The sequence below is a fragment of the Monodon monoceros genome, unplaced genomic scaffold (assembly GCF_005190385.1).
Source record: "Monodon monoceros isolate NGI ecotype Baffin Bay Population unplaced genomic scaffold, NGI_Narwhal_1 Super_Scaffold_7, whole genome shotgun sequence".
Classification (NCBI taxonomy): Eukaryota; Metazoa; Chordata; class Mammalia; order Artiodactyla; family Monodontidae; genus Monodon; species Monodon monoceros.
The window spans coordinates 54,737,970-54,762,103 of record NW_021703784.1 but is presented as its reverse complement, the minus strand read 5'-3'; the positions used below and the strand labels follow the sequence as shown (position 1 = coordinate 54,762,103).

General features: G+C 35.6%; 1 protein-coding gene across 2 annotated transcripts in view; it reads left to right on the top strand.

Moving 5' to 3' along the window:
* The window catches only part of UVRAG (UV radiation resistance associated), a 317,590-nt gene that overhangs the window by 139,020 nt on the left and 154,436 nt on the right, over positions 1-24,134 (top strand). For both annotated transcript variants that reach the window (XM_029209194.1, XM_029209195.1), the window contains 2 exons: positions 1,085-1,190; positions 16,800-16,926. In XM_029209194.1, the coding sequence (XP_029065027.1) occupies positions 1,085-1,190; positions 16,800-16,926 (233 nt within the window). The remainder of the gene's footprint in view (positions 1-1,084; positions 1,191-16,799; positions 16,927-24,134) is intronic.

Here is a 24,134-nt window from a genome sequence, read left to right as displayed (position 1 = left end):
CACTGTTCCAGCACCATTTGTTTAAAAAACTTTCCTTTTTCCATTAATTTGCCTAGGTTCCTTTGTCCAAAATCAGTTGGCCATATATATGTAGGTCTGTTTCTATACTCTTTATTCTGTTCCATTGATCTGTTTTTTGATCCTTTTGCCAGTACCAGATTGTTTTGATTACGTAGCTTTATAAAAAAGGAAGTCTTGAAATCTGGCAGATTTAAAGATTGGTTTATCTCTTCTAGATTCTTTGTTTTTCTATATAATTTATAGTATCAACTTCTTAATTTCTACAAAAAGAAGCACACATACACACAAAAACAAAGCCTGTTGGGATTGGGATTGTGACTGTGAAATTATTGACCCATATATAGAAATATAACTGAGTGTTTGTTGACCTTGTATCCTGTGACATTATTAGTTCTAGTAGTTGTTTTGTGGATTCCTAATGATTTTCTACATGAAAATCATGTTACCTGTGAATAAAGACAATCTGACCATTTTTAGTATGTACATGTATACAAAATATATAAGCTATACTTGAAGACAAAGAGACAAAGAAAAACACAAACCCATAATTAAAGCAAAAAAGAAAACTAGTTAATTTTTTCAGTGCTCCTTGTTTCAAAGGGGCTGCTGCTTTAATTCAGTCTTCTTAACTTGGGATTATTGTTAATTTTTTTTTTCTTTGTGGATACCCAACAAGTAATAGCCTTCATAGCAGTGGGTTTTTTTGGTGACTTTAGTAATGTAGCTAATTTCTCTGGGCCTCAGTTTCCCACCTGTAAAATGATAGGGTTCAGTCAGATTATTTTCTAAGGTCTCTTTCAGATTCCTGTGAGTTCTTCATTTTAGCTCTCAATACATCACAGACAGTCAGATGGGTGTAGAAAGGGTGTTTTTAGAACATATCGTGACTCTTGTTATTTCCTTGTTGTAAATATGCTAGAGAATTGTGAAATCATCAGTTGAGTTCATTATTAATTCTCTTTATCCTGGAAACTTTGTCCTCATTTTGTTCCATTTATGCCCGTGGCTCTGTGTTGAGTTTATAGTTAACTCACTTAAATTTTTCTACAACTTTTATTTCTAGGCTTCATAGAGCCCAGTGTGCAATTAAACAGACTCAGGTAACTGTTCAGAAAATTGGAAAGGAAATTGAAGAAAAACTAAGACTCACATCTACAAGCAATGAGCTGGTAGGTTTTTATATATTAACCTATTTAAATTCCTTGATTTCTAAATGTGATCACCGTATTCTTCTTGTATTTATTTCCCTCTTTTTTCCCCAAAAAAACTTCAGGTAGTTTTTTCTTTCTTTTTATTTTTTCCTCTTAATGTTTCACTGAGACTTCTGTTGGCATTTAAATGTTATAAATAAACTTTCCCATCTGCTAATAGTGTAACATACAAAGTGCCTGCCTTTTTATGCTAGTTGAAACTTTAGATTACATACAATTACTTAGAAGATAATCAAAAGCTATTTTATTAATATCTTATAAATGTGAACTCTAGACATAAACTGTATAGTGAATGAAAAATAGCTGCCAGAAGAAAAAAAATAATAAACTGTAGATACTGATCTGCTTTTAAAAGATGAATTTAAAATTATTTGGATTGAATTTAATAGGTTAGTTTATGGACAGTGTTCTCTTTGGGGAAAGATTCTTTTAATGAGGTATTTCCAAAGAAATAGAAATTCCAATCCAAATGGACAGATTTAAGATATTAGTATAATTTTGGGGTTGCTTTATATTCTTCCTAGTGGGGAAAAATATATTAATTTTGGAACGAAGATTCTGTCTTTTTAAGCAGAATAGTGTGTATAACTAAGAACTGGAACTTTTCTCAAAATGAAGTCACAGTGCTAATGATAGCTTTTGATGAAATTTGTGCTATAGATAATGATACTTAAAACTCAAATCCTCAAATTAAGTCCGAAGTGAAAAATTTTAAGTATTTGTTTGCACAAACTCGATACCATAGATAGGCAGTATCTTCTAGCTGTCGTTCACAGCACTGTCAACTTGGCAGAAGGTCTTTATGTCCCCAAACAAAAGTTCCATTATCTGTAAGATTTGTCTGAGATAATAATTCAGTGGATGAACTATAGAAAGCAACATTGCAATCAACCTATACAGACTTCTCTCTCGTGGAATTTGAAATTAATGGATGATAAAGTATTTAATCTATATAAAACTGCTGACTTTGACCTATAAATGGCAGTGTCATATAGTTCAGTCTAATATGTAAAATGGCTAGTGCTGTACCTGGCACATAGCAGGCATACAAAATATGGTAGCTGCAATAACTATGGTAGTGACACTTTTTATTCATACGACTTTTCACACCTGTGGAAAATCTTCCACTTTGGAGAAGCTATTAAACCACCTCCTTTTGTAACTTAGGTCCAGTAAAGGACCAAGCTCCAGGCCACAGATATATTGGAGGAGGAGAAAAAATAGCTAATTTTAATCCTTTCTGTAGTGTACAAAAATACCACATTTTTAGAGCCTTTGGGGAGAAACTGCTAGGTTTTTTCTTATTTTCCTCTCTCAAGGCAAGACTGGGAAATTACTTATTTCATTAAGTGACAGCATATGTTTTGTCTCAGTATGGAAAAATGTATGTTTAATCCTATTTTTCTAAAATATAAGTGGTGACACGCAGAGCAAGGTGATAGAATGTATGAGTTTAAAGAGGTCAAGTTCAGAGGTTCACTGTGTGTTTTTATGCGGCCTAGTCAACATATAAGAAAATCACTGGATTTTTGAACTGAAAGTGAACCTAGAAATCTAGTTCCCTTATAACCTCACTTAAAACCACACTCCCTTCAGTACCTTCTGTCCCCTTCCCTGTTTTGTTTTTCTCCATAGTATTTATTACCCTTTAACATGCTATACACTTCACATACGTATTTTATTTGTCTGTCTCTCTAAACTCTGTGAGGAGAGGGATTTTTGTCTATTTTTTTTTTCCTCACGGCTGTATTTCCCAGTGTCTAGAAAAGTGTTTGACACACAGTAGGAGCTCAATAAATATTTGATGAATTTAAGGATGAATCTAGTGTAATCTCTTTTTAAAATAACAGGAAAATGAGACCTAAAGAAAGTAAGCAACTTTCCCATGATCATTGACAAATAGAGACAGAAATGTTGGTTTCCTTGTCTCCTTTCAGAGGGTAATACCAGGTACTTGTTTGTTATCTACTGTAAGGTTTACCTGTAGGAAATTAGAAGCCCTTACTATTATATTTTTTTCTTCATTCCCTTTCCAAATTGGCCCAAGGTCATTATACTTCAACCCAAGCATTTTCAATATATAAGAATTAATTTTAGTCTAAGTATAAATACAGTCAGAAGGCATATTTGATGTGTAAAGAAATCAGATTACCTTCTAAGATCAAATGTAATTAACTGTTTAGAAGAAATTGGGTTCATACTTGATGACTTTCGAAACTTTGACATCTTCTCGTCAATGTCCAACATAATTTTTTGGCATTATGTTTTTTAGGAAATTTCTGCTGTTGTCATTTTGAATTTTTGCTTAAATGTTTTGGATTTTGTCAAATTGCCTTTCCTTGTATCTGTTGAGATAATTTTATGTTTTTCTCTTGTATTATGATAGTGAAGTACATTGATTGATTTTTGAATGTTCATCCAACTTAGGATTGCTAGGGAAAGCCCCTCTTGTTCATGATGAATTATTCTTTTTATGTATATTTCTAGATTCAATGTGCTAAAATTTTGTAAAGGATTTTTGCATCTATATTAAGATGGAATATTGATCTGAAGTTTTGTTTTCTTGCCAGCTCGTTGTTTGGTTTTGTTGGGGTAATGTTGGTCACAACAAGTGAATTGGGAAGTGTTTCCTCTATTTTCTGGAAGAGTAAGTGTACAATTGGAATTATTTCTTAAAGGTTGGTAGAATTTACCTGTGAAGCCATCTGGGCCTTTGTGGGCCCAGATGTGGAGTTGTCTTTGTGGGCTTTGAGTTAGGAATTCAATTCTTTAATAGTTGAGGTGTTACTGAAGTTAGGTGCTTCTTGAGTAGGCTTTGGTTGCTTGTGTCTTTCAGGGATTTGTGCATTTCATTTAAGAGGTAGGTCTTTTTAATTTTAGCTATTGGGTATATAGCGCTTTCTTAGTTTGGTTTATAATTGTATTTCTATTATGATAATTTTTCATATCTTTATTGGTTATCTTTTAAGAGGTGTAATTTTAAATATTTTTGCCCATTAGGAAAAGAAAAACTCTATTTAGATTTACAGAAAACTTGTAAAGGTTGTTCAGAAAGGTTCCATACACCTTTCATCCAGTTTCTTTTAATGTTAACTTCTTGTATAGCCATGTTACATTTGACATGGTACATACAACTTGGTATATCATCAAACCAGGGAATTAACATTGATACATTACTATTAACTGTGGATTTTATTCAGGTTTCACCAGTGTTTCCACTATGTCATTTTTATTTTACAACAGTTTTAGATTTATAGAATTATTACAAAGATGGTACAGAGAGTTACCCTGTAAACCCCACATCCAGTTTCTCCCATTATTAACATCTTACCTTAGTATGGTACATTTGTCATAATTATTGAACCTGTATTGATAAGTCATCATTAACTAAAGTCCATGCTTTATTCAGATTTCCTTAATTTTTATCTAATGTCCCTTTTCTGTTCCAGGATCTCATCCAGGAAACCATACTGCTTTTAGTAGCTATGCTTCCTTAGACTTTTCTTGGTTGTGAAAATTCCTCAGACTTTGATTTTTTTGATGACTTTTGACAGTTTTAAGGATTACTGGGTCAGCTGTTTTATATAATATCCCTTGATTGGGGTTTGTCTGATGTTTTGTTGTGATTAGACTGGATTCTAATGTCTTTTTTTCTTCCAGTATCCAGTCTAGAACACCACACTGGCTTTAGTCGTCATGACTTCCTAGGCTTCTCTGATCTTTGACAGTTTTTCATTCTTTCCTATTTTTAAATCACCATGACTAATCACTGTTGATAGTAACCTTAATCACTAGGTGAAGGTGATGTCTCCCAGGTTTATGCACTCTAGAGTTCCCTTTCCCTGCTCAATTTTTTGAAAGCCAGATTCTAAGCCCAGCCTCCACTCCAGAGGAGGGGACTGAAGCTCCACCTCCTGGAAGGGAGACTATCTACACACATTATTTGGGTACTTTGTGAGGAAGATTTGTCCCTTCTTCCCTCCACGCATTTTTTTATTCAGTCGTTTAATTATCAGTATGGATTTATATCTGTTTATTTTATACTTTAGGTTACAATCTGATACGATGTTCTTTATTTCCTTGCTTCAACTGTGGCATTGAGAGCTCTCTCAGGATGGGTTCTGTGTCCTTTTGACATGCCCTCATCTCCTTTTTGTTCGTTTGTTTTTTAAAGCAAGCTCTTAATTTCTGGCACTATGTGATCTGGACTCATCAGGTATTTTCCCTGTCTCAGCCCTAGAATCAGCCATTTCTCCTAGGAATCCTGTTCCTTTCATTGAACAATGGAATTTAGAAACAAGATCTGGGCACTAGGTGTGCTTGTTGCTTCTGAGTTGTAAGTGCTTCTAAGCCCTCTCAGTGGACAGAGCTGGTATATACAGGTATCCGTCTCGCTATGTATTAAACTTAACATACATTTATTTATCTATTTTTTGCTGCATTGGCTCTTCGTTGCTGTGCGTGGGCTTGCTCTGGTTGCGGCGAGCGAGGGCTACTCTTCGTAGTGGTGCGTGGGCTTCTCATTGCGGTGGCTTCTCTTGTTTCGGAGCACCGGCTCTAGGTGCGCAGGCTCAGTAGTTGTGGCTTGTGGGCTCTAGAGTGCAGGCTCAGTAGTTGTGGCACACGGGCTTAGCTGCTCCACGGCATGTGGGATCTTCCCGGACCAGGGCTCGAACCTACGTCCCCTGCATTGGCAGGCGGATTCTTAACCACTGCGCCACCAGGGAAGTCCCTTCCCTCATTTTTAAATGGGACTTTTGTCTTCTCATGCTGTGGTTAAAGACTGTGTGGGCATGCACGTGTGTGTGTGTGTGTGTGTGTGTGCATGCATTTCTGGATACAAATCCTTTTTCTGATATGTGTGTTAGCAGTATTTTCTTCCAGTCTGTGTCTTGCCTTTTTGTGTTCTTAGTGATGCTTTCTAAAGAGCAAAAGTTTCAAAGTTTGATGAAATCCAGTGTATTTTTTTAATTTATTTTATGGTTAGGGCTTTTTGTGTTCTTTCTAAGAAATCTATGCCTAACCCAAAGTCACGTAAGTTTTCTTCTGTGTTTTGTTTTAGAAATTTTATAGTTTTGGGCTTTACATTTAGATCTATGATCCATCTCAAGTTTTTTTATAAGTGAAGTAACAAACTCCCTTATTATTATAGCTTTGCTGTCTTAAAACCAGATGGGGTAAGTTCTCCAGCTTTGTTCTTTTAAAAAATTCCTGTGGGTTTCTAGGTTCTTTGTATTTACAAGTGAATTTGAGAATGAATTTATCAGTTTCTACCAAAAAAAAAGCCTGCTGGAATTTTGATTAGGATTTATAGATCAATTTGTGGAGAATTGCAGTCTTAACCATATCAAGTTCTCCAATCTATGAACATGGCATATGTCTCTCTTTTTTTCTAATAAATTTATTTATATTTATTTATTTTTGGCCGCGTTGGGTCTTTGTTGCTGCACATGGGCTTTCTCTAGCTGTGGAGAACGGGGGCCACTCTTCATTGCGGTGCGTGGGCTTCTTCCGTTGGGGAGCACGGACTCTAGGCGTGCAGGCTCAGTAGTTGTGGCACGTGGGCTCAGTAGTTGTGGCACGTGGGCTCAGTAGTTGTGGCTCGCGGGCTCTAGAGCATGGGCTCAGTAGTTGTGGCTCACGGACTTAGCTGCTCCGCAACATGTGGGATCCTCCCGGACCAGGGCTCGAACCCATGCCCCCTGCATTGGCAGGCAGATTCTTAACCACTGCACGACCAGGGAAGTCCCGGCATATGTCTCTTTTATTTTGATTTTTTCCTTAATTATCTCACTAATATCTTATAGCTTTCACTGTAGAGGTTCTGGGCATCTTTTATTAGTGTTATTCCTAAGTATTTTATGGGAGGCTTTTTTGTTTGTTTTGGGCATTATTGCAAATGGGATTGTTTTTGAAATTTTGTTTCTCATTTGTTTCCTGCAAGTATATAAGAATACAATTCATTTTAATTTAGTAATCTTGCATCTTGCAATCTTGTTATATTAACTTTTAAATTCTAGTAGTTATTTTGTAGATTTCTTGGGATTTTCTATATAAACAATCGTACCTGCAAAATTGGAATGCTTTATGCGCTTTAATTTTTCTGCCTTATTTCAGTAGCTAGGGCATACAGTACAATGTTGAATGAAAGTGATAAACATGGAAATCCTTTACTTGTTCCTGATCATAAGGGGAAATCATTCATCCTTTCTCCATTAAATATAATGTTAGCAATGCCTTTTATTGGCTTTAGGAAGTTGCCTCTTATTCCTAGTTTCTGAATTTTATCGTGAATGGATGTTGAATTTTGTCAAATGCTTTTTCTGCATTTATTGAAATAAATGATCATGGCATTTTCTTCTTGATTCTGTTACTACGGTGAACTACATTGATTTAATTTCAAGTGTTTAACATTGCATTTATGGAATAAACTAATGGCTACAATATAGAGTACAATCTTTTTTATACCTTGTTAGATATGATCTGGTAATAATTTAAGAGTTTTTGTGCCTATATTTATTAAGGATATTGGGAAGCAGTGTTTTAAATTACTTTGTTAGATTGGTATTAGGATTATGGTAGACTGGTAAAATTAGTTGGGCAGTGTTCCTTTTGCCTACTCCACCTTGACTAGAAGCAGAAGCCTCCTGGCTTTTTAACATTTTCGAATAGTCTGCCGAGATTTCATGTCTTTTTATTCATTATGAGAATATTTAACTTTTTTTCACTTAGCATATCTGTAATAGTGACTTTCTTTGATAATTTTAACATCTGGGTCATCTCAGAGTTGGCATATGTTGATTGTCTTTTCCCTAGAGAGTGAATCACATTTTCCTGGTTCTTCGTATATTGGGTGATATTGCAGAGTACCCTGGACATTGTGAGTGTAATTTTGTGGAATCTCTGGAGTTTGTTGCTTTGTTCCAAAGAATATTGATGTTCTAATTCTAGCGGGTAGTTAACTTGGTTAGGCTCAAACTGTCATGCCTGCAATGGACATTGCCTCCGATTTCAGGTCATTACTCTCATCCTTAGGCACAGCTGCTCTCTGTTTGCCTCATGCAGATATGATTTAGGATTCAGAAACTCAGATTGAATTTAAACAGAATTCGGGGTGCCCCATTCTCTGGCTTCCTCCATTCTGGTGGCCTTGATTGCCTAATCTCTTTTCCCTGGTTCCTCCTGCCAGAAAGATAGTTGTCTTTCTGTTGGTGTTTAACCATAGATGCCCTCAGGGCAAAGTCACAGAAAAGGGGAATTTCACTCCTCCTATTGGTTGTTTGCACCAGGTTCTGCGTTTACCCCCAAATCTGCCTGCCATTGATCAATTTTTAGAACCCTCATTTAGTAGCTTTTTGTATTTTATCTAGAGTCTATAGCTGTTATTTATGGAAGGACCAGTTTGGTAGGTACTTATTCTCTATATCAAACACAAAACTCCTGTATGTTTTATTATTACATATATTTTTGCTTTATCTCCCTAGCTGGACCTGGGTTCTAGGCCTGATACTGCCACTGAGTCTATGAAATTAATGGATTGGATTAAATATTTTCTAAGGAAAATTTTGCCCTTTCTTAATGGCTGAGCAGGTATAGGTACAATAGAAACAATCTGTAAATGACGTTTTAAAGCAAATTTGTTAACTTATAGGACAACTGCCATAGTTCTAAAACTTTTTTTCAGATTGTTAATTATTTCCATTTTTTGGTGGGAAAACTAGTATAGATGAATAATGCCCTAAACCACTCAAGACCCCTTTATACTCTAAATATTGTAAAGATCTCAAAGAATTTAGGGTATATCTATTGATAATGCCTAGGTTAATAAAAGACAGATGAATCCTCACATTTACTTCTGCAATCAATCTGTTGTGATATCACAGATCTTATAGACTGGAAAACTCCACTATACAGTTATGAGAAAATGAGAGTGAAAAAGGGAGATAGCAGCTTAGTATTATTATTATTTTTTTTTTTTTGCGGTTCGCGGGCCTCTCACTGTTGTGGCCTCTCCCGTTGCGGAGCACAGGCTCCAGATGCGCAGGCTCAGCGGCCATGGCTCACGGGCCCAGCCACTCTGTGGCATGTGGAATCTTCCCAGACCGGGGCACGAACCCGTGTCCCCTGCATCGGCAGGCGGACTTTCAACCACGGCGCCACCAGGGAAGCCCAGCTTAGTATTATTATGAAAGTATTTTTGATCTCACAGACTGAAATGGTGTTAGGAATCCTCATGGTTTCCTGAACCATGCTTTGATAGCTTTTGCCTAAAAAGCCTTTTTGGCTCCAGCATAATCTACAGGAAGAAAATTGTTTAATAGGTCATTTACAGATTGGTGTGTCATACTGAAAAGAATCTTTAGCATTGTCCATCACTGTCTTTGTAAAGATGCATAAAAAGGAGTATGCTTGCAAAGAGATGAATGTATCTGTGATTTTCAGATCATAGACAGTGTTGTATAAAATCACTAAAATCCAATCGAAAGTGATCCTTTGGAGATGTACATATGACATTAACTATACTTGGAGTAAACAGGTAAGTAGAATGTAGAAACCATTAGAAGATATTATACTTATGGAATATTAAGATCTTTGAGTACTTAGATTCATTTGAAAGGAAGCAGAACCAGATTCCACTTGGTCAGGGTTTGTTTACTCATCAGAAATTAGAGCCAACAATCCTGGTTTTGAATGACTTGATTTATTTCTGTAAATGGGCCAGTTTTTGCACATGGACCATAACACAAACACACTGTACACACACCTTCCTGTATTAGTTTAGTGTTTAGACTAACTTGTACCCTTAGTTCTTTGATTTTAGTAAACATAACCCAATTTGAGCATGTACCCTGGAATAGAGCAGATTAACCCCCCCCTACCTATGCATATCTCTGTGTTCTTTGAAGAGTTGTTTTTCTTTTCTATTTTTTTTCTCTACCAAGGTAGAATCTAGTTTACATATTTTTTGGAGAAATTCGAGTTAAGGAAATTGAACACATCTCTTTGTGGAAAAAGATTGGTTCCTAAGAATTTGTATATTTTTTCCCTCAGTGATGTAAAAACACTGATCACACTACTGGATTACCAAAGAAACCCAAATTGTTTCCTGATTCCTCTTTCTTTCCTGATAAGCAGCCTCACTGACTTTTGGTCTTTGTTTTTACAGGGAGTTGGCAGGGCAAAATGGCTTTTGTCTCCACTGGACCCAAGCTCTTAGAAAACAGAAACTGTTTCTCATTTATCTAGAAGCACATAGTAGGCCCTTTATAAATATTTGATTCATTCAGAAAAAAATTGCTTAGGAATGTTTTATATTTCATAGAGTTTTCCAGTCAAATATAATAATGATGATTGGAAATAAGCTTTACTGCTTGAATGTCTTTAACAGATGATCATACCATCTGTTCAGAATCAGTATTTCAGAGATGAGGAAGAAAGCATTTTGGGTGAGAAACAATAGGTGTAAAGTACTTTCCACACAACTGTCAAAAGTCATTTTCCATGCCCATTGCCTCAACAAGGCCATACCATTACTCATCTCACTGCGTACCCATGCTTCCTCATTGTCTGTGAATCAAATAGAGGTGCTGAGTTTTTTCTTTTAAAGTTTTCCACCAGCTCATCCCAGGGCTTAATAACCTATTCAGTTTACTTAATGAATGTTTTTTTTCTCCCCATTAAAATTTTACTTAGTATATGTCTTAAGAAGGAGGCTGTTTGGTTAAGATTTTTGTCATGGAAAATGATGGAAAGCATATTATTGACACTATTGATAAAGACTAGGAGAGAAGGGTACATACCTTCATAGTGCAGTAATTGTGTGTGAATGCAAACACGTGCAGGCACATATATGTTCATTGTGGGGGTAGGATTCAGATTTTATCTGGAGGCAAATTGTGGCAAGGTATTTGGATTAAAAGGGAGGTCAGAGTAAAGTTTAAACCATGGCTTTGTAGGTTGAAGTAGGAAATATTTTTATGGAAAGATAAGTTAACAAACTTATTTGGTAAACTTAATTGTATCTTTGGTAGAACATGTCTGGGATTTGTTTTATTAAATGAACATTCAGTAAAATTGACTTTTTTGAGGTACAGTTCTATCACTTTTTAAAAAATGAACTTTGTGTTTTAGAGTAGTTTTAGGTTTACAGAAAAATTGTGCAGAAAGTACAGAAAGGCCCCCCCCCATTTCTTTTGTTATTAACATCTTATATTAGAGTGACACATTTGTTACTATTGTTGAATCAATATTAATACAATATTATTAATTAAAGTCTGTAGTTTACCTTCGGGTTCACTCTTTGTGTTGTATAGTTCTGTGAGTTTTGACAAAGGCACAGTGTCATGTATCCACCGTTACAGTGTCATACAGAATCATTTCACTGGCCTAAAAATCCTCCATGCTTCACCTATTTATACTTTTTTCCCTCCCTCAGAACACCTGGCAACCACTGAACTTTTTACTGTCTCCACAGTTTTGCCTTTTTCAGAATGTAACAGAGTTAGAGTCATACAGCATGTAGCTTTCTCAGATTGGCTTCTTTTACTTAGCTATATGCATTTAAGGTTCCCTCATGTCTTTTTAATAGCTTTTCATAGCTTGTTTCTTTTTATTGCTGACTAATGCTCCATTGTTATTGGATATGCCACAGTTTATCTTTTGACCTATTGAGGTACATTTTGGTTGCTTCCACGTTTCAGCAATTATGAATACAGCTGCTATAGGCATTTATGTGTAGGTTTTTGTGTGAACACAAGCTTTCAGCTCATCTGGGTAAATATCTAGGAGCACAATTGCTGGATCATATAGTAAACCTATGTTTAGTTTTGTGAGAAACTGCCAGACCATCCTCTAAAATGGCTGTACCATTTTGCATTGCCGCCAACAATGAATGAAAGTTCCTGTTGCTCCACATCCTTGCCAACATTTAGTATTGCCATTGTTTTGGATTTAAACTATTCTGATAGGTGTGTAGTGGTAATCTAATTGTTTTTCATTTTTTAAATTTATTTTATTTTATTTTTTGGCTGCGTTGGGTCTTCGTTGCTGCTCACGGGCTTTCTCTTAGTTGCAGCGAGCAGGGGCTACTCTTCGTTGTGGTGCGCAGGCTACTCGTTGTCGCGGTGCCTGGGCTTCTCATTGTGGGGGCTTCTCTTGTTGTGGAGCACGGGCTCTAGGCACGCTGGCTTCAGTAGTTGCGGCACGCGGGCTCAGTGTTGTGGCTCACGGGCTCTAGAGCACAGGCTCAGTAGTTGTGGCTCACGGGCTTAGTTGTTCCACGGCATGTGGGATCTTCCCGGACCAGGGCTCAAACCCGTGTCCCCTGCGTTGGCAGGCAGATTCTTAACCACTGCGCAACCAGGGAAGCCCCTATCTAATTGTTTGCATTGCAATTCCCTGATGGCTTGTGATATTGAGAATCTTTTCATATGCTTATATGCTTATTTTCATATGATTATCTCTGTATCTTCTTTGGTAAGGTGACAGTTCAGATCGTTTGCCCAGTTTTTAATTGGGTTGTTTATATTTCTATTGTTGAGTTTTTAGAATTCTTTGCATATTTTGTATTCTATTCTTTATCAGATAAGCGGTTTTCAAATATTTTCTCCCAGTCTGTGGCTTGTCTTTTCATTCTATTAATAGTCATTTTTGCAGAGCAGAAGTCTTAATTTTAATGAAGTCCAACTTAACAATTTCTTCTTTCATGGCTCATGTGTTTGGTGTTGTATGTAAAAAGTCATCTCCAAGCCTAAGGTCACCTAGGTTTTCTCCACTGTTATCCTCTAAAAGGTGAATAGTAATTATTATTTCACATTTAGATCTGTGATTGATTTTGAGTTAATTTTTGTGAAAGATATAAGTCTATATCTAAATTTTTTGTTGTTGTTTGTTTGTTTGTGTGTAGGTGTCCAGTGGTTCCAGCACCATTTGGTGAAAAGGACTATCCTTTCTCCATTGAATTGCTTTTATTCTTTGTCAAAGATTAGTTGACCATATTTGTGTGTTTCTATTTCTGGGCTCTATATTCTGTTCCACTGATTTGTTTGTCTATTCTTTTGCCCATACCACATTATCCTGATTACTGTAGTTTTATGGTAAGTCTTGACAGAAGATAGTGTCAGTCTTCCAACTTTGTTCTTCTCCAGTATTTTGTTGGTGATTCTGGGTTTTTTGCTTTTCTCTATAAACTTTAGAATCAGTTTGTTGATATCCACAAAATAATTTGCTGGGATGTCACTTAATCTATAGGTCAAGTTGGGAAAAATTGATATCATAATAGTGTCTTCCTATCCCTGAACATGGACAATTTCTCCACTTATTTGGGTCTCCTTTGATTTCTTTCATTGGAGTTTTGTAGTTTTCTTCATATAAATCTTCTACATAATTTGTTAGATTTGCACCTAAGTATTTTATTTTTTTCATACTAATGTAATTGATGTTGTGTTTTTAATTTCAAATTCCCATTATTCCTTGTTACATAAGAAAGCAGTTGACTTTTGTGTATTAACCCTGTATCATGCAACCTTGCTATAATCACTTGTTAGTTCCAGGAGGTTTTGGGTTGGTTTTTTGTTTTTGTTTTGTCAATTCTTTGGGATTTTCTACATAGACAATCATATCATCTGTAAACAAAGATGACTTCATTTATTTCTTTCCCAGTATACATAGCTTTTATTTCCTTTTCTTGCCTTATTGTATAGCTAGGACTTTCAGTACATGTTTAAGAGAGTGGTGAAAGGGGACATCCTGTGTTGTTCTCCAACATAGGGAGAAAGCATCTGGTTTTTCACCATTAAGTATTTTGGCAAATATTAGTAGGTTTCTTGGCAAGTATTCTTTACCAAATTGATGAAGTTCTCCTTTACTTTTAGTTGAATGTCACATGCTTTTTCAGCATCCATTGATATGGTTATATGATTATTTTTTTCTTTAGCCTGGTTGATGTGGTGAAATCCATTAATTGATTATTGAAAGTTAAACCTGTCTTGCATACCTGGAATATAGTTCATTTGGCCATGGTGTATAATTCTTCTTATATGTTGATGGATTTGATTTGCTAATATTTTGTTGGGGATTTTGTACCTATGTTTATGAGACATACTGGTCTGTGATTTTCCTTTCTAGTGATGGCTTTGGTTTTGGTGTGAGGATGATGCTGGCCTCATAGAATGAGTTAGGAAGTTCTTCTGTATTTTGGAAGAGATTTTCAAAAACTGGTATAATGTCTTATTTAAATGTTTGGTAAAATTTACCAGTGAAGCCATCTGGATTGGTACTTTCTGTTTTGGAAGATTATTAATTATTGATTTAATTTCTTTTATATATATATATATATATATATATATATATGTATAGGCCTATTCAGATTGTCAGTTTCTCCTAGTGTGAGTTTTGGTAGATTGTCTTTCAAGGAATTGATCCATTTCATCTAAGTTACCAAATTTATGGGCATAGAGTTGTTTATAGTATTTTAAATTATTCTTTTAATGTCCATGAGATCAGTTGTGATGGCTCCTCTTTCATTCTTCATATTAGTAATTTCTGTCTTTTCTTGGTTAGCCTGGCTAGAATTTTATCAATCTTACTGACCTTTTCAAAAAACACAGCTTTTGGTTTTGTTTACTTTGTGATTTTTTCCATTTAATTTATTCTGTTTGGAGTTCGCTAACTTCTTGAATCTGTAGATTTATTTCTTTTGCCCAATTTGGGAAGTTTTTAGCCATTATTTACTACAAGTACTTTTCATTCCTGCCCACTTTCTCCTTTCCTCCTGGTACTTGATGATACAAGTGCTAGATCTTTTGCTATCATTCCACAGATTTCTGAGGCTCTGTTCATTTTTATCTCTGTTGTTTAAATTGGGTAGTTTCTATTGTTTTATCTTCCAGATTAAAGATTCTTTTCTCTATTTCCTACATTCTGCTGTTGAGCTCATTCATTGAGTTTTTTATTTCAGTTCTTTAGGTCTTCACTTTCTTTATTGAGATTTTCTGGGGTTTTTTTGTCAAGAAGTTCTATATTTTTGTTTCAAGCATGTTCTTAATTTCTTTTTTTAAATTAATGTTTATTGGAGTATAGTTGATTTACAATGTTGTTTTAGTTTCTACTGTACAGCAAAGTGAATCAGTTATACATTTATATATACATATATCCACTCTTTTTTAGATTATATTCCCGTACAGGTTCTTAATTTCTATTGAAGCATTTTTGTGATGGCTACTCTCAGATCGTTGTCAGATAGTTGTAACATGTCTACTTGTCTCCAGTGTTGGCATCTATTGATTATCCTTTTTTATTCACTTTGATATCTTCCTGGTTCTTGGTCTGATGAGTGATTTTTGATTGAAACTTGTACATTTGGGGTATTATGTTATGAGTCTCTGGATCTTATTTAAACCTTCTATCTTACCTGGCTTCCTCTGACACCTCTGGTAGTGGAAGGAAGAGGCACCATCTCATTACTGCCAGGTTGGGGTGGAAGTCCAAGTTCCCCAAGAAGCTTCCATTGACGCTCACGTGGCAGAGGAGTGTTTGTGCGTGAGTGTAAGAGGGCTTGTTAGTGCTGACTGGGAATGGGAGTTCCAGCTGCCCACATAGGGAGTAAGGTGGGCTCAATAGCACTGCATAGTAGTGAAAGTTCTGACTCTCTACTTGGCCTCCTCTGATATTACCCAGCAGGAAGGGAGAAGGTTATCTTGTTACATCTGTAGTGAGGCTGCAGGCTCCCCCTGTGGTATCCACTGACATTATAGGGGGCTTGGTTAGTTACTATCTGGAACGGATGAAAGCAGCAGGTCCCTACTTGACTTTCTCCAAAATCTGTGGAATATTAGAGCACCTATGTTCAGCTTGGTAAGGATGGAAATCTACTTTTTGTTTCTATGGATTTGCTTATTTCGGTAATTGCATATAAATGGAGTCGGTGGCCTTTTAAAACTGGCTTTTTTTTTTTAGTTAGCATAATGTTTTCAAGATTCATCCATGTTGTAGCATATATCAGTACTTCATTTCTTGTTATTGCCAAATAATATTCCATTGTATATATACCACATTTTATTTATTCATCAGATGATGGACATTTGGATTGATTTCATTGTTTGGCTGTTATGAATAATGCTGCTATGAACATTCATATTCACATTTTTGTATGGACATGTTTTTTATTCTATTGGGTATATACATATGTCTGGAAGTGGAATTGCTGGGTCCTAAGGTAATTCTATGTTTAACATTTTGAGAACTCCATTTCTTTTTTTATTATTAATTTGTGTCTTATTGTATTGTGGTGTTAGGAAAGAGGCCTGAGATATTTTATAGTGTCTTTTAGGTTCTTAGAAAGAACTGTTCCCAGATTTGAGATTTTATTTCTACTCTGTTCTTTGCTTACATCTGTATTCTTTCCATTAAAATGACAGGTGCTGATAATTAAGTTACTCAAGAGATCTATAAGTTACATGAATATTAAAGTGCTTTAAATCAGTCACATTTTGAAACATTGTGAATGTGCAGTTATTCATAGGCATAACTTTTATATTCATAAATTTACCTGTGCTTTTAATTATTTAGAAAAAAGAAAGTGAGTGCCTGCAATTAAAAATTTTGGTGCTTCGAAATGAACTGGAAAGACAGAAGAAAGCTTTGGGACGGGAGGTGGCATTACTGCATAAGGAACAAATTGCATTACAGGACAAAGGTGAGTAAAAACACCATACAAACAGCCTAGCCTCCACATTCAGTAATTTTCCTTTCTTTTTCTCCATAGGCTCAAATAGTCATCTTTGTATAAATATACTAAAACAATTTTTAAAAAATTTTTGAAGTATTTTGAAGTTAATACGTATAGTATAGTGTATACACACACAGACACACTTCACATTTTCACAATGAACACACCTGCATAAGCAGAATCTCCATCAAGAAACAGAGACAAGGACCCCAGAAGCCCAGAAGTTTCATGTTCTCTTCCATTCATGGCATCTCTAGCCAGACTAACTACTACCTTGACTCACTATACCATAGATTGGGTTTGCCTAATTTTGAACTTTATACACCTAGAACCATATAATATGTACATTTTAAGTGCTGGCTTTTGTTGAACATTTTGTTTGTAAGATTCATCCCTACCTGAATGTAATGTAGTCTTAGTTTATTTTTGCTGCCAATAGTATTACACTGAATGAACATGTATTTATTTATTCTTTCTTTTGACATTTCATTAATTTCTAGTTTGGGACTATTACAGGTAATGTTTCCGTGAATGGTATAGTACATGTTTCTTAAAGAAGTTTTTTAATGCATTTCTTTGAGATATAAACCCAGGAGCAGAATTACATAGTCATAGTATATGCATATCTTCAGCTTTAGTAGGTTGTGTCCAAAGGTTTTCCAAAGTAGTTGTGCCAATTTACCTCTTCTCCATCCAGCAGTGTATCCTCCATCCTTGTCAGTGTTTGGTACTTTCTGTCTTTTGTATTTTAGCCTTCCTGGTGGGTATGTTGTTAGTGTCTCCTTGCAATTTTAATTTTGATTTCCCTGAAGACTAACGAAGTTGAACACTATTTCGTATGTTTCTTGCTGATTGGGATACATTCCTTTTGAAGCACCTGTTAAAAGTCTTGCTGCTCCCCCCGCTTCTGTTGGTTTGAGTAATATTATTTTTTGATTATATATTATGGATATGGTTTCTTTGTTTGAAATATGCATTGAAAATATATTCTCCCATTCTGTGGCTTGCTAGTTCACCCTTTTGTGATACCTTTACATGAACACAAGTTCCATTTTATCAGTCTTGTCTTTTTTAGTTAAGGTCTTTTGTGTCTAATTTAAGAAATATTTGTCTATTTTAATGTCATAAAGATCTTCTGTGTTTTCTTTTAAATGTTTACTCTTGAACTTTTTACATTTATATCTATAATTCATCAGGAATTGATTTTTTTGTGTATGATGTAAGGTAAGAGTCAAGACTCACTTTTTATATATAGTCAATTGGCCCAGCACCATTTATTGAAAACCATCCTTTCCCCATTGCACTGCTGTTTCTCTTTTGTCATAAATAAGGTGAACATATACTTGTCTGTTACAAGACCATCTGTTCTGTTTCACTGAACTGTTACTCTATTCTTTTGCCCTTATCTTACTGTTTTAATTTCTCTCATGTTGTATTTGGTCTTGCTCTCTGTTAAAGTTCTTCAGCTTAGCTGTTCTTCAAAATCACCTAGGTTATTCTTGTCCTTTTGCATTTTCATGTGAACTTCTACACAGAAAAGAAACCTTATTAGGATTTTGATTGGGAATACATTTGATATATTTACCAACACAATTGGGGTTAATAGACATCTTTACAGTATTGAGTCTTCCATTCCAAGAAAATGGTATATGCCTTTGTTTGTTAGATCACTTTTACAAAATCTTATTGAAATAAAGTAGTTGTTAGTAAATGGATGTTTTCCATGATTCACTGAATTTATCAATATTTCTATTTTTGATGTTTTGTGGTAACTGTTATAACGATCTTTAACTTTTACTTTCTACTTGTTGCTGATATATGGAAATATGAATGATTTTTTTAAAGTAGTATTGATTTTATTACATATGCAAAGAAATGTTCCCTGGAAGTTTTATAGACAAATTAGCAATTCTAATGTTAGGGTAATGGCCCTGCAGCTGCAGCTCTCACAGTGATTGATTATTTATCTATTTATTATAAGCTAATGATATTTACAATTAAATTCAATTATACTATAATTAAATTGATTCTATTCTAATTATTTTATGACATAAGATAAGAAAATTATGGAAAGTTTTTTAAACAGCTTTATTGAGATTTAATTCATATACCATGCAGTTCATTTTAAAGTGTATAATTCAGTCTTTTTTGGTTTATTTATAGGGTTATACAATGATCACAGTCTAATTGTCCCTCCTAAAAGAAAATTCATACCCATTAAACAGTTGTTCCAAATTTCCCCTTTCATAAATCCTAAGCAACCACTGATTCATTTTCTGTCTCTATAAATTTGTCTTTTCTGGACAATATGTAAATGGAATCATACAATATGTGGTCTTTTGTGACTAACGTTTTTCATTTAATGTAATGTTTCAAGGTTCATTCATGTTGTAGCATGTGTCATTACTTCTTTCTTTTTAAAATAAAATTCAATTACATGGATATACTATGTTTTATTTATCCATTCATCAGTTGATGAAAATTTGGATTGTTTCCAGTTTTTGCCTATTATGAGTAATGCTTCTTTGAACATTCATATATAAGTTTTTGTAAGGAAGTATGTTTTTATTTCTCTTGAATACGCCTGAGGGTAGAATTGCTAGGTCATGTGCTAACTGTGTAACTTGTTGAGCAATGGCCAGCTGCTTTTCACAGCAGCTGTAACCATTTTACTTTCCCACCAGCAATGTATGAGGGTGCTAGTTTCTCCATGTCCTCACCAATACTTGTTATTTTCTCTCTTTATTATTGTAGCCTTCCTAATGAGTGTGAAGTGGTATCTCATGGTAGTTTTTTTTTTTTTAATATTTATTTATTTATTTTGGCTGCATCAGGTCTTAGTTGTGGCACGCGGGCTTCTCTCTAGTTGTGGCTCACAGGCTCAGTAGTTGTGACGCATGGGGTCTAGAGTGTGCAGGCTTAGTTGCCCCTTGACACATGGGATCTTAGTTCCATGACCAGGGATCGAACCCGTGTCCCTTGCATTGGAAGGTGGATTCTTAACCACTGGACCACCAGGGAAGTCCCTCACATGGTAGTATTGAATCACATTTCCCTAATGGCTAACGTGCTTATTACGGTTGATTTTTGTATAATAATTTTACAGGTATACCTAATTTTATTGCACTTCACTTTATTGCACTTTGCAGATAATTGCTTTTTTTTAAAATTGAAGGTTTGTGACACTCTTGTGTTGAGAAAGTTTATTGGTACCATTTTTACAATAGCTTTTGCTCACTTCATGTCTCTGTGTTACATTTTGGTAACTCTTGCAATACTTGAAACTTTTACATTATTATTTTATTTGTTATAGTGATCTGTGATCAGTCATCTTTGATGTACAATTGTACTTGTTTTGGGGCACCACGAATCACGCCCATATGAGACAACGAACTTAATCGATAAACGTTATGTGTGTTCTGACTGTTGCACTAACTGGCCATTCCCCTGTCTCTCTCCCACTCCTGGGGCCTCCCTATTCCCTGAGCCACAATAATTTCAAAATTAGGTTAGTTAATAACCCTACAGTGATCTCTAAGTGTTCAAGTGAAAGGAAGTGTCATACGTCTCTCACTTTAAATCAAAAGATACAAATGATTAAGCTTAGTGAGGAAAACATTTTGAAAGCCAAAACAGGCTGAAAGCTAGGCTCTTGAGCCAAGCAGCCAAGTTGTGAATGCAAAGAAAAGTTCCTGAAGGAAATTAAAAGTGCTACTCCATTGAGTACATGGATGATAAAAAAGTGAAATAGCTGTATTGCTAATATGGAGAACGTTTTAAAGGTCTGGATAGAAGATCAAGTCAGCCACAACATTCCCTTAAGCCAAAGCCTAATCCAGAGCAAGGCCCTAACTCTCTTCAATTCTGTGAAGGCTGAGAGAGGTGAAGAAGCTACAGAAGAAAAGTTTGAAGCTAGCAGAGACTAGTCCATGAGGTTTAAGGGAAGAGGCTTCTCAATAATATAGAAGTGCAAGGTGAAGCAGCAAGCGCTGATGTAGAAGCTGCAACAGGTTATCTAGAAGATCTAGCTAGATAATGAATGAAGGTGGTTACACTAAACAACAGAGTTGCAGTGAAGACAAAACAGCCATATACTGGAAGAAGATGCCATCTAAGATGTTCATGGCTAAAGAAGAGAAGTCAATGCCCGGCTTCAGAGCTTCAAAGGACAGGCTGACTCTGTTGTTAGGGGCTAATGCAGCTGGTGACTTTAAGTCAAAGCCAGTGCTCATTTACCATTCTCAAAATCCTAGGACCCTTAAGAATTATGCTAAATCTACTCTGCCTGTGCTCTGTAAATGGAAAAAGAAAGCCTGGATAGCAGCACACACCTCTGTTTACAGCATAGTTCACCGAATATTTTATGCCCACTGTTGAGACCTACGGCTTAGGAGAAAAGATTTCTTTCAAAATATCACTGCTCATTGATAGTGTACCTGGTCACCCAAGAGCTCTGCAGATGTGGTGGAAATAGTAAGAGAACTAGAATTAGAAGTGGAGCCTGAAGATGTGATTGAAATGCTACAAGCTCATGATAAACTTAAATGGATAAAGAGTTACTTCTTACAGATAAGCAAAGAAAGTGGTTTCTTGAGATGGAAACTACTGGTGAAGATGCTGTGAAGATTGTTGAAACAACAACAAAGGATTTAGAATATTAAATAAACTTAGTTGATAAAGCAGCAGGGCTTGAGAGAAGATTGACTCCAGTTTTGAAAGGAGTTCTACTGTGGGTAAAATGCTAACAAACAGCAAGCACTGCATGCTACAGAGAAATTGTGAAAGGAAGAGTCAATCTATGTGGCAGACTTTACTGCTGTCTTGTTTTAAGAAATTGGCCATAGGGCTTCCCTGGTGGCGCGGTGGTTGAGAGTCCGCCTGCTGATGCAGGGGACGCGGGTTCGTGCCCCGGTCCGGGAAGATCCCACATGCCGCGGAGCGGCTGGGCCCGTGAGCCATGGCCGCTGAGCCTGCGCGTCCGGAGCCTGTGCTCCGCAACAGGAGAGGCCACAACAGTGAGAGGCCCGCGTACCGCAGAAAAAAAAAAAAAAAAGAAATTGGCCATAGCCACTCCAACCTTCAGCACCCACCACCCTGATCAATTAGCAGTCATCAACATCAAGGCAAGACCCTCTACCAGCAAAAAGATTATGACTCTCCAAAGGCTCAGATGATGGTTAACTTTTTTTTTTAGTAACAAAGTATATTTTCATTAAGGTATGCACCTTGTTTTTTTAGGCATAATGCTATTGCACACTTAATAGACTACAGAATAGTGTAAACGTAACTTCTATGTGTACTAGAAAACCAAAAAAATCATGTGACTTGCTTTATTACAATATTTGCTTTGTTGTGGTGGTCTGGAACCAGACCCGTGATATCTACGAGTTATGTGTGTATATCCAAGGAACTTATTAATTCTGATTGTTGTTAGATTCTTTTGAATTTTATGTGTACAGTCAGTTCACCTGCAAATAATGGCATTTTAATTTATTTCCTAATATTAATGCATTAAGGGACTTCCCTGGCAGTCCAGTGGTTAAGACTCCGCACTTCCACTGCAGAGGGGTGGGTTCAGTTCCTGGTCGGGGAACTAAGATCCCACACGCTACACAGCCAAACAAAAAAGAGAAAAATTAATGCCTTAAATTTTTTTTCTTGCCTGATTGCACTGTCTAGTACATCCATTATAATATTAAATAGAAGTGGTGACAGTGGATATCTTTGTCTCATTTCTAGTCTCAGAGAGAAAGCTTTCAGTGTTTCACCGTTAAGTATGGTGTTTTATTATAAACGTTGTGGTTTTTATTTTGTGGTTTACATTTTTAACATCATTTCCTCATTTTGTCATTTTGTGTTACTATTTTTTAATGAATTTTTAAGAGTTCAGTATGTGAGCATTCATTTCTTTGTCTTTTTATCTTTCTAAAAATCTGTTTACTTGAGGTATAATTTATATACAATAAAATTAATCAATTTTAAATACACAATTTAATAAGTTTAACTAATATATTCAGACAAGTGACTGCCACCATGGTGAATGAAAGACATTTGCGTCACACTAAAAATTTCCCCTTTCCTCTTCGTAGTCAGTTCATTCCCCTACCTTTTGACCACTGACAACTACTGATCTGCTTTCTGACATCATTTGCCTTTTATAGAATTTTATGTAAATGGAATCATGTAATATATACTCTTTATATTTGGCTCTTTTTCACTTAGCATAATGATTTGGGGATTTATCCATGTGGTTGCATGTGTCAGGAATGAATTTCTTTTTATTGTTGGGTAGTATTCCACTGTGTGTGTGTGGAATACACACACACAATTTGTTTATACATTTATCTGTATACTAGATTTGGTTCCTGTCTTGAGTTATTGTGAACAAAGTTGCTGTAAATATTTGAGTAGAAGCCCTTGTGTGGGCATATTCTCTTGGTTAAATAACTAGGGGTAGGCTTGCTGAATGTATATAGTAAGAGTGTGTTTAACTTTATAAAACTGTTATGCTGTTTGGCATTCCCACTAGCAATGCATGAGAGTTCCATTTACTTCATATCCAAACATTTTTCATTTTAGCCATCCTAGTAGATGTATGGTTGTTTCTCATTGTGGTTTTAATTTGTATTTCTCTGATAATGAATGAGGTTGAACATGTTTTCCTGTGCTTATCTGGTATCTGTATCTTTTCTCTGGTGAAATGTTTAGCTCTTTTTTGGCTGCTTTTTAAAATTTTTTCCCTTTGGGAGTGTTTGAGAATATCTTAATTATTGATGTCTAAGAGTTCTTTATATACTCTAGATACATGTTATTTATCAGATACATGTTTTACATATTTTTCTCCTTAATAATGTCTTTTGAGTTTATTTATCATTTCTTTTTAGATAAACTTTGTCTTGTAGAAATCTTCGCTTAACTCAAGGACACTTAAGATTTTCTCCTGTTTTCTTCCAGAATTTTTATCATTTTAATTATTAGATTTATGTCTGTGATTTATTTGGGGTTAACTTTTGTGTATGGTGTGAAGAGAAGAGTCTCCTGAACACTGCTGGGACTCTCATTTGTCTACCCGCTCTGCACTGTGGCCTAGAAACACTCCCCACCCAGTAAGCTGGAGGAGTATAAGGCTCACCTTGTTTGTTTCCCTTCTCTCAGAAACCGCTGTCCTGGGCTGC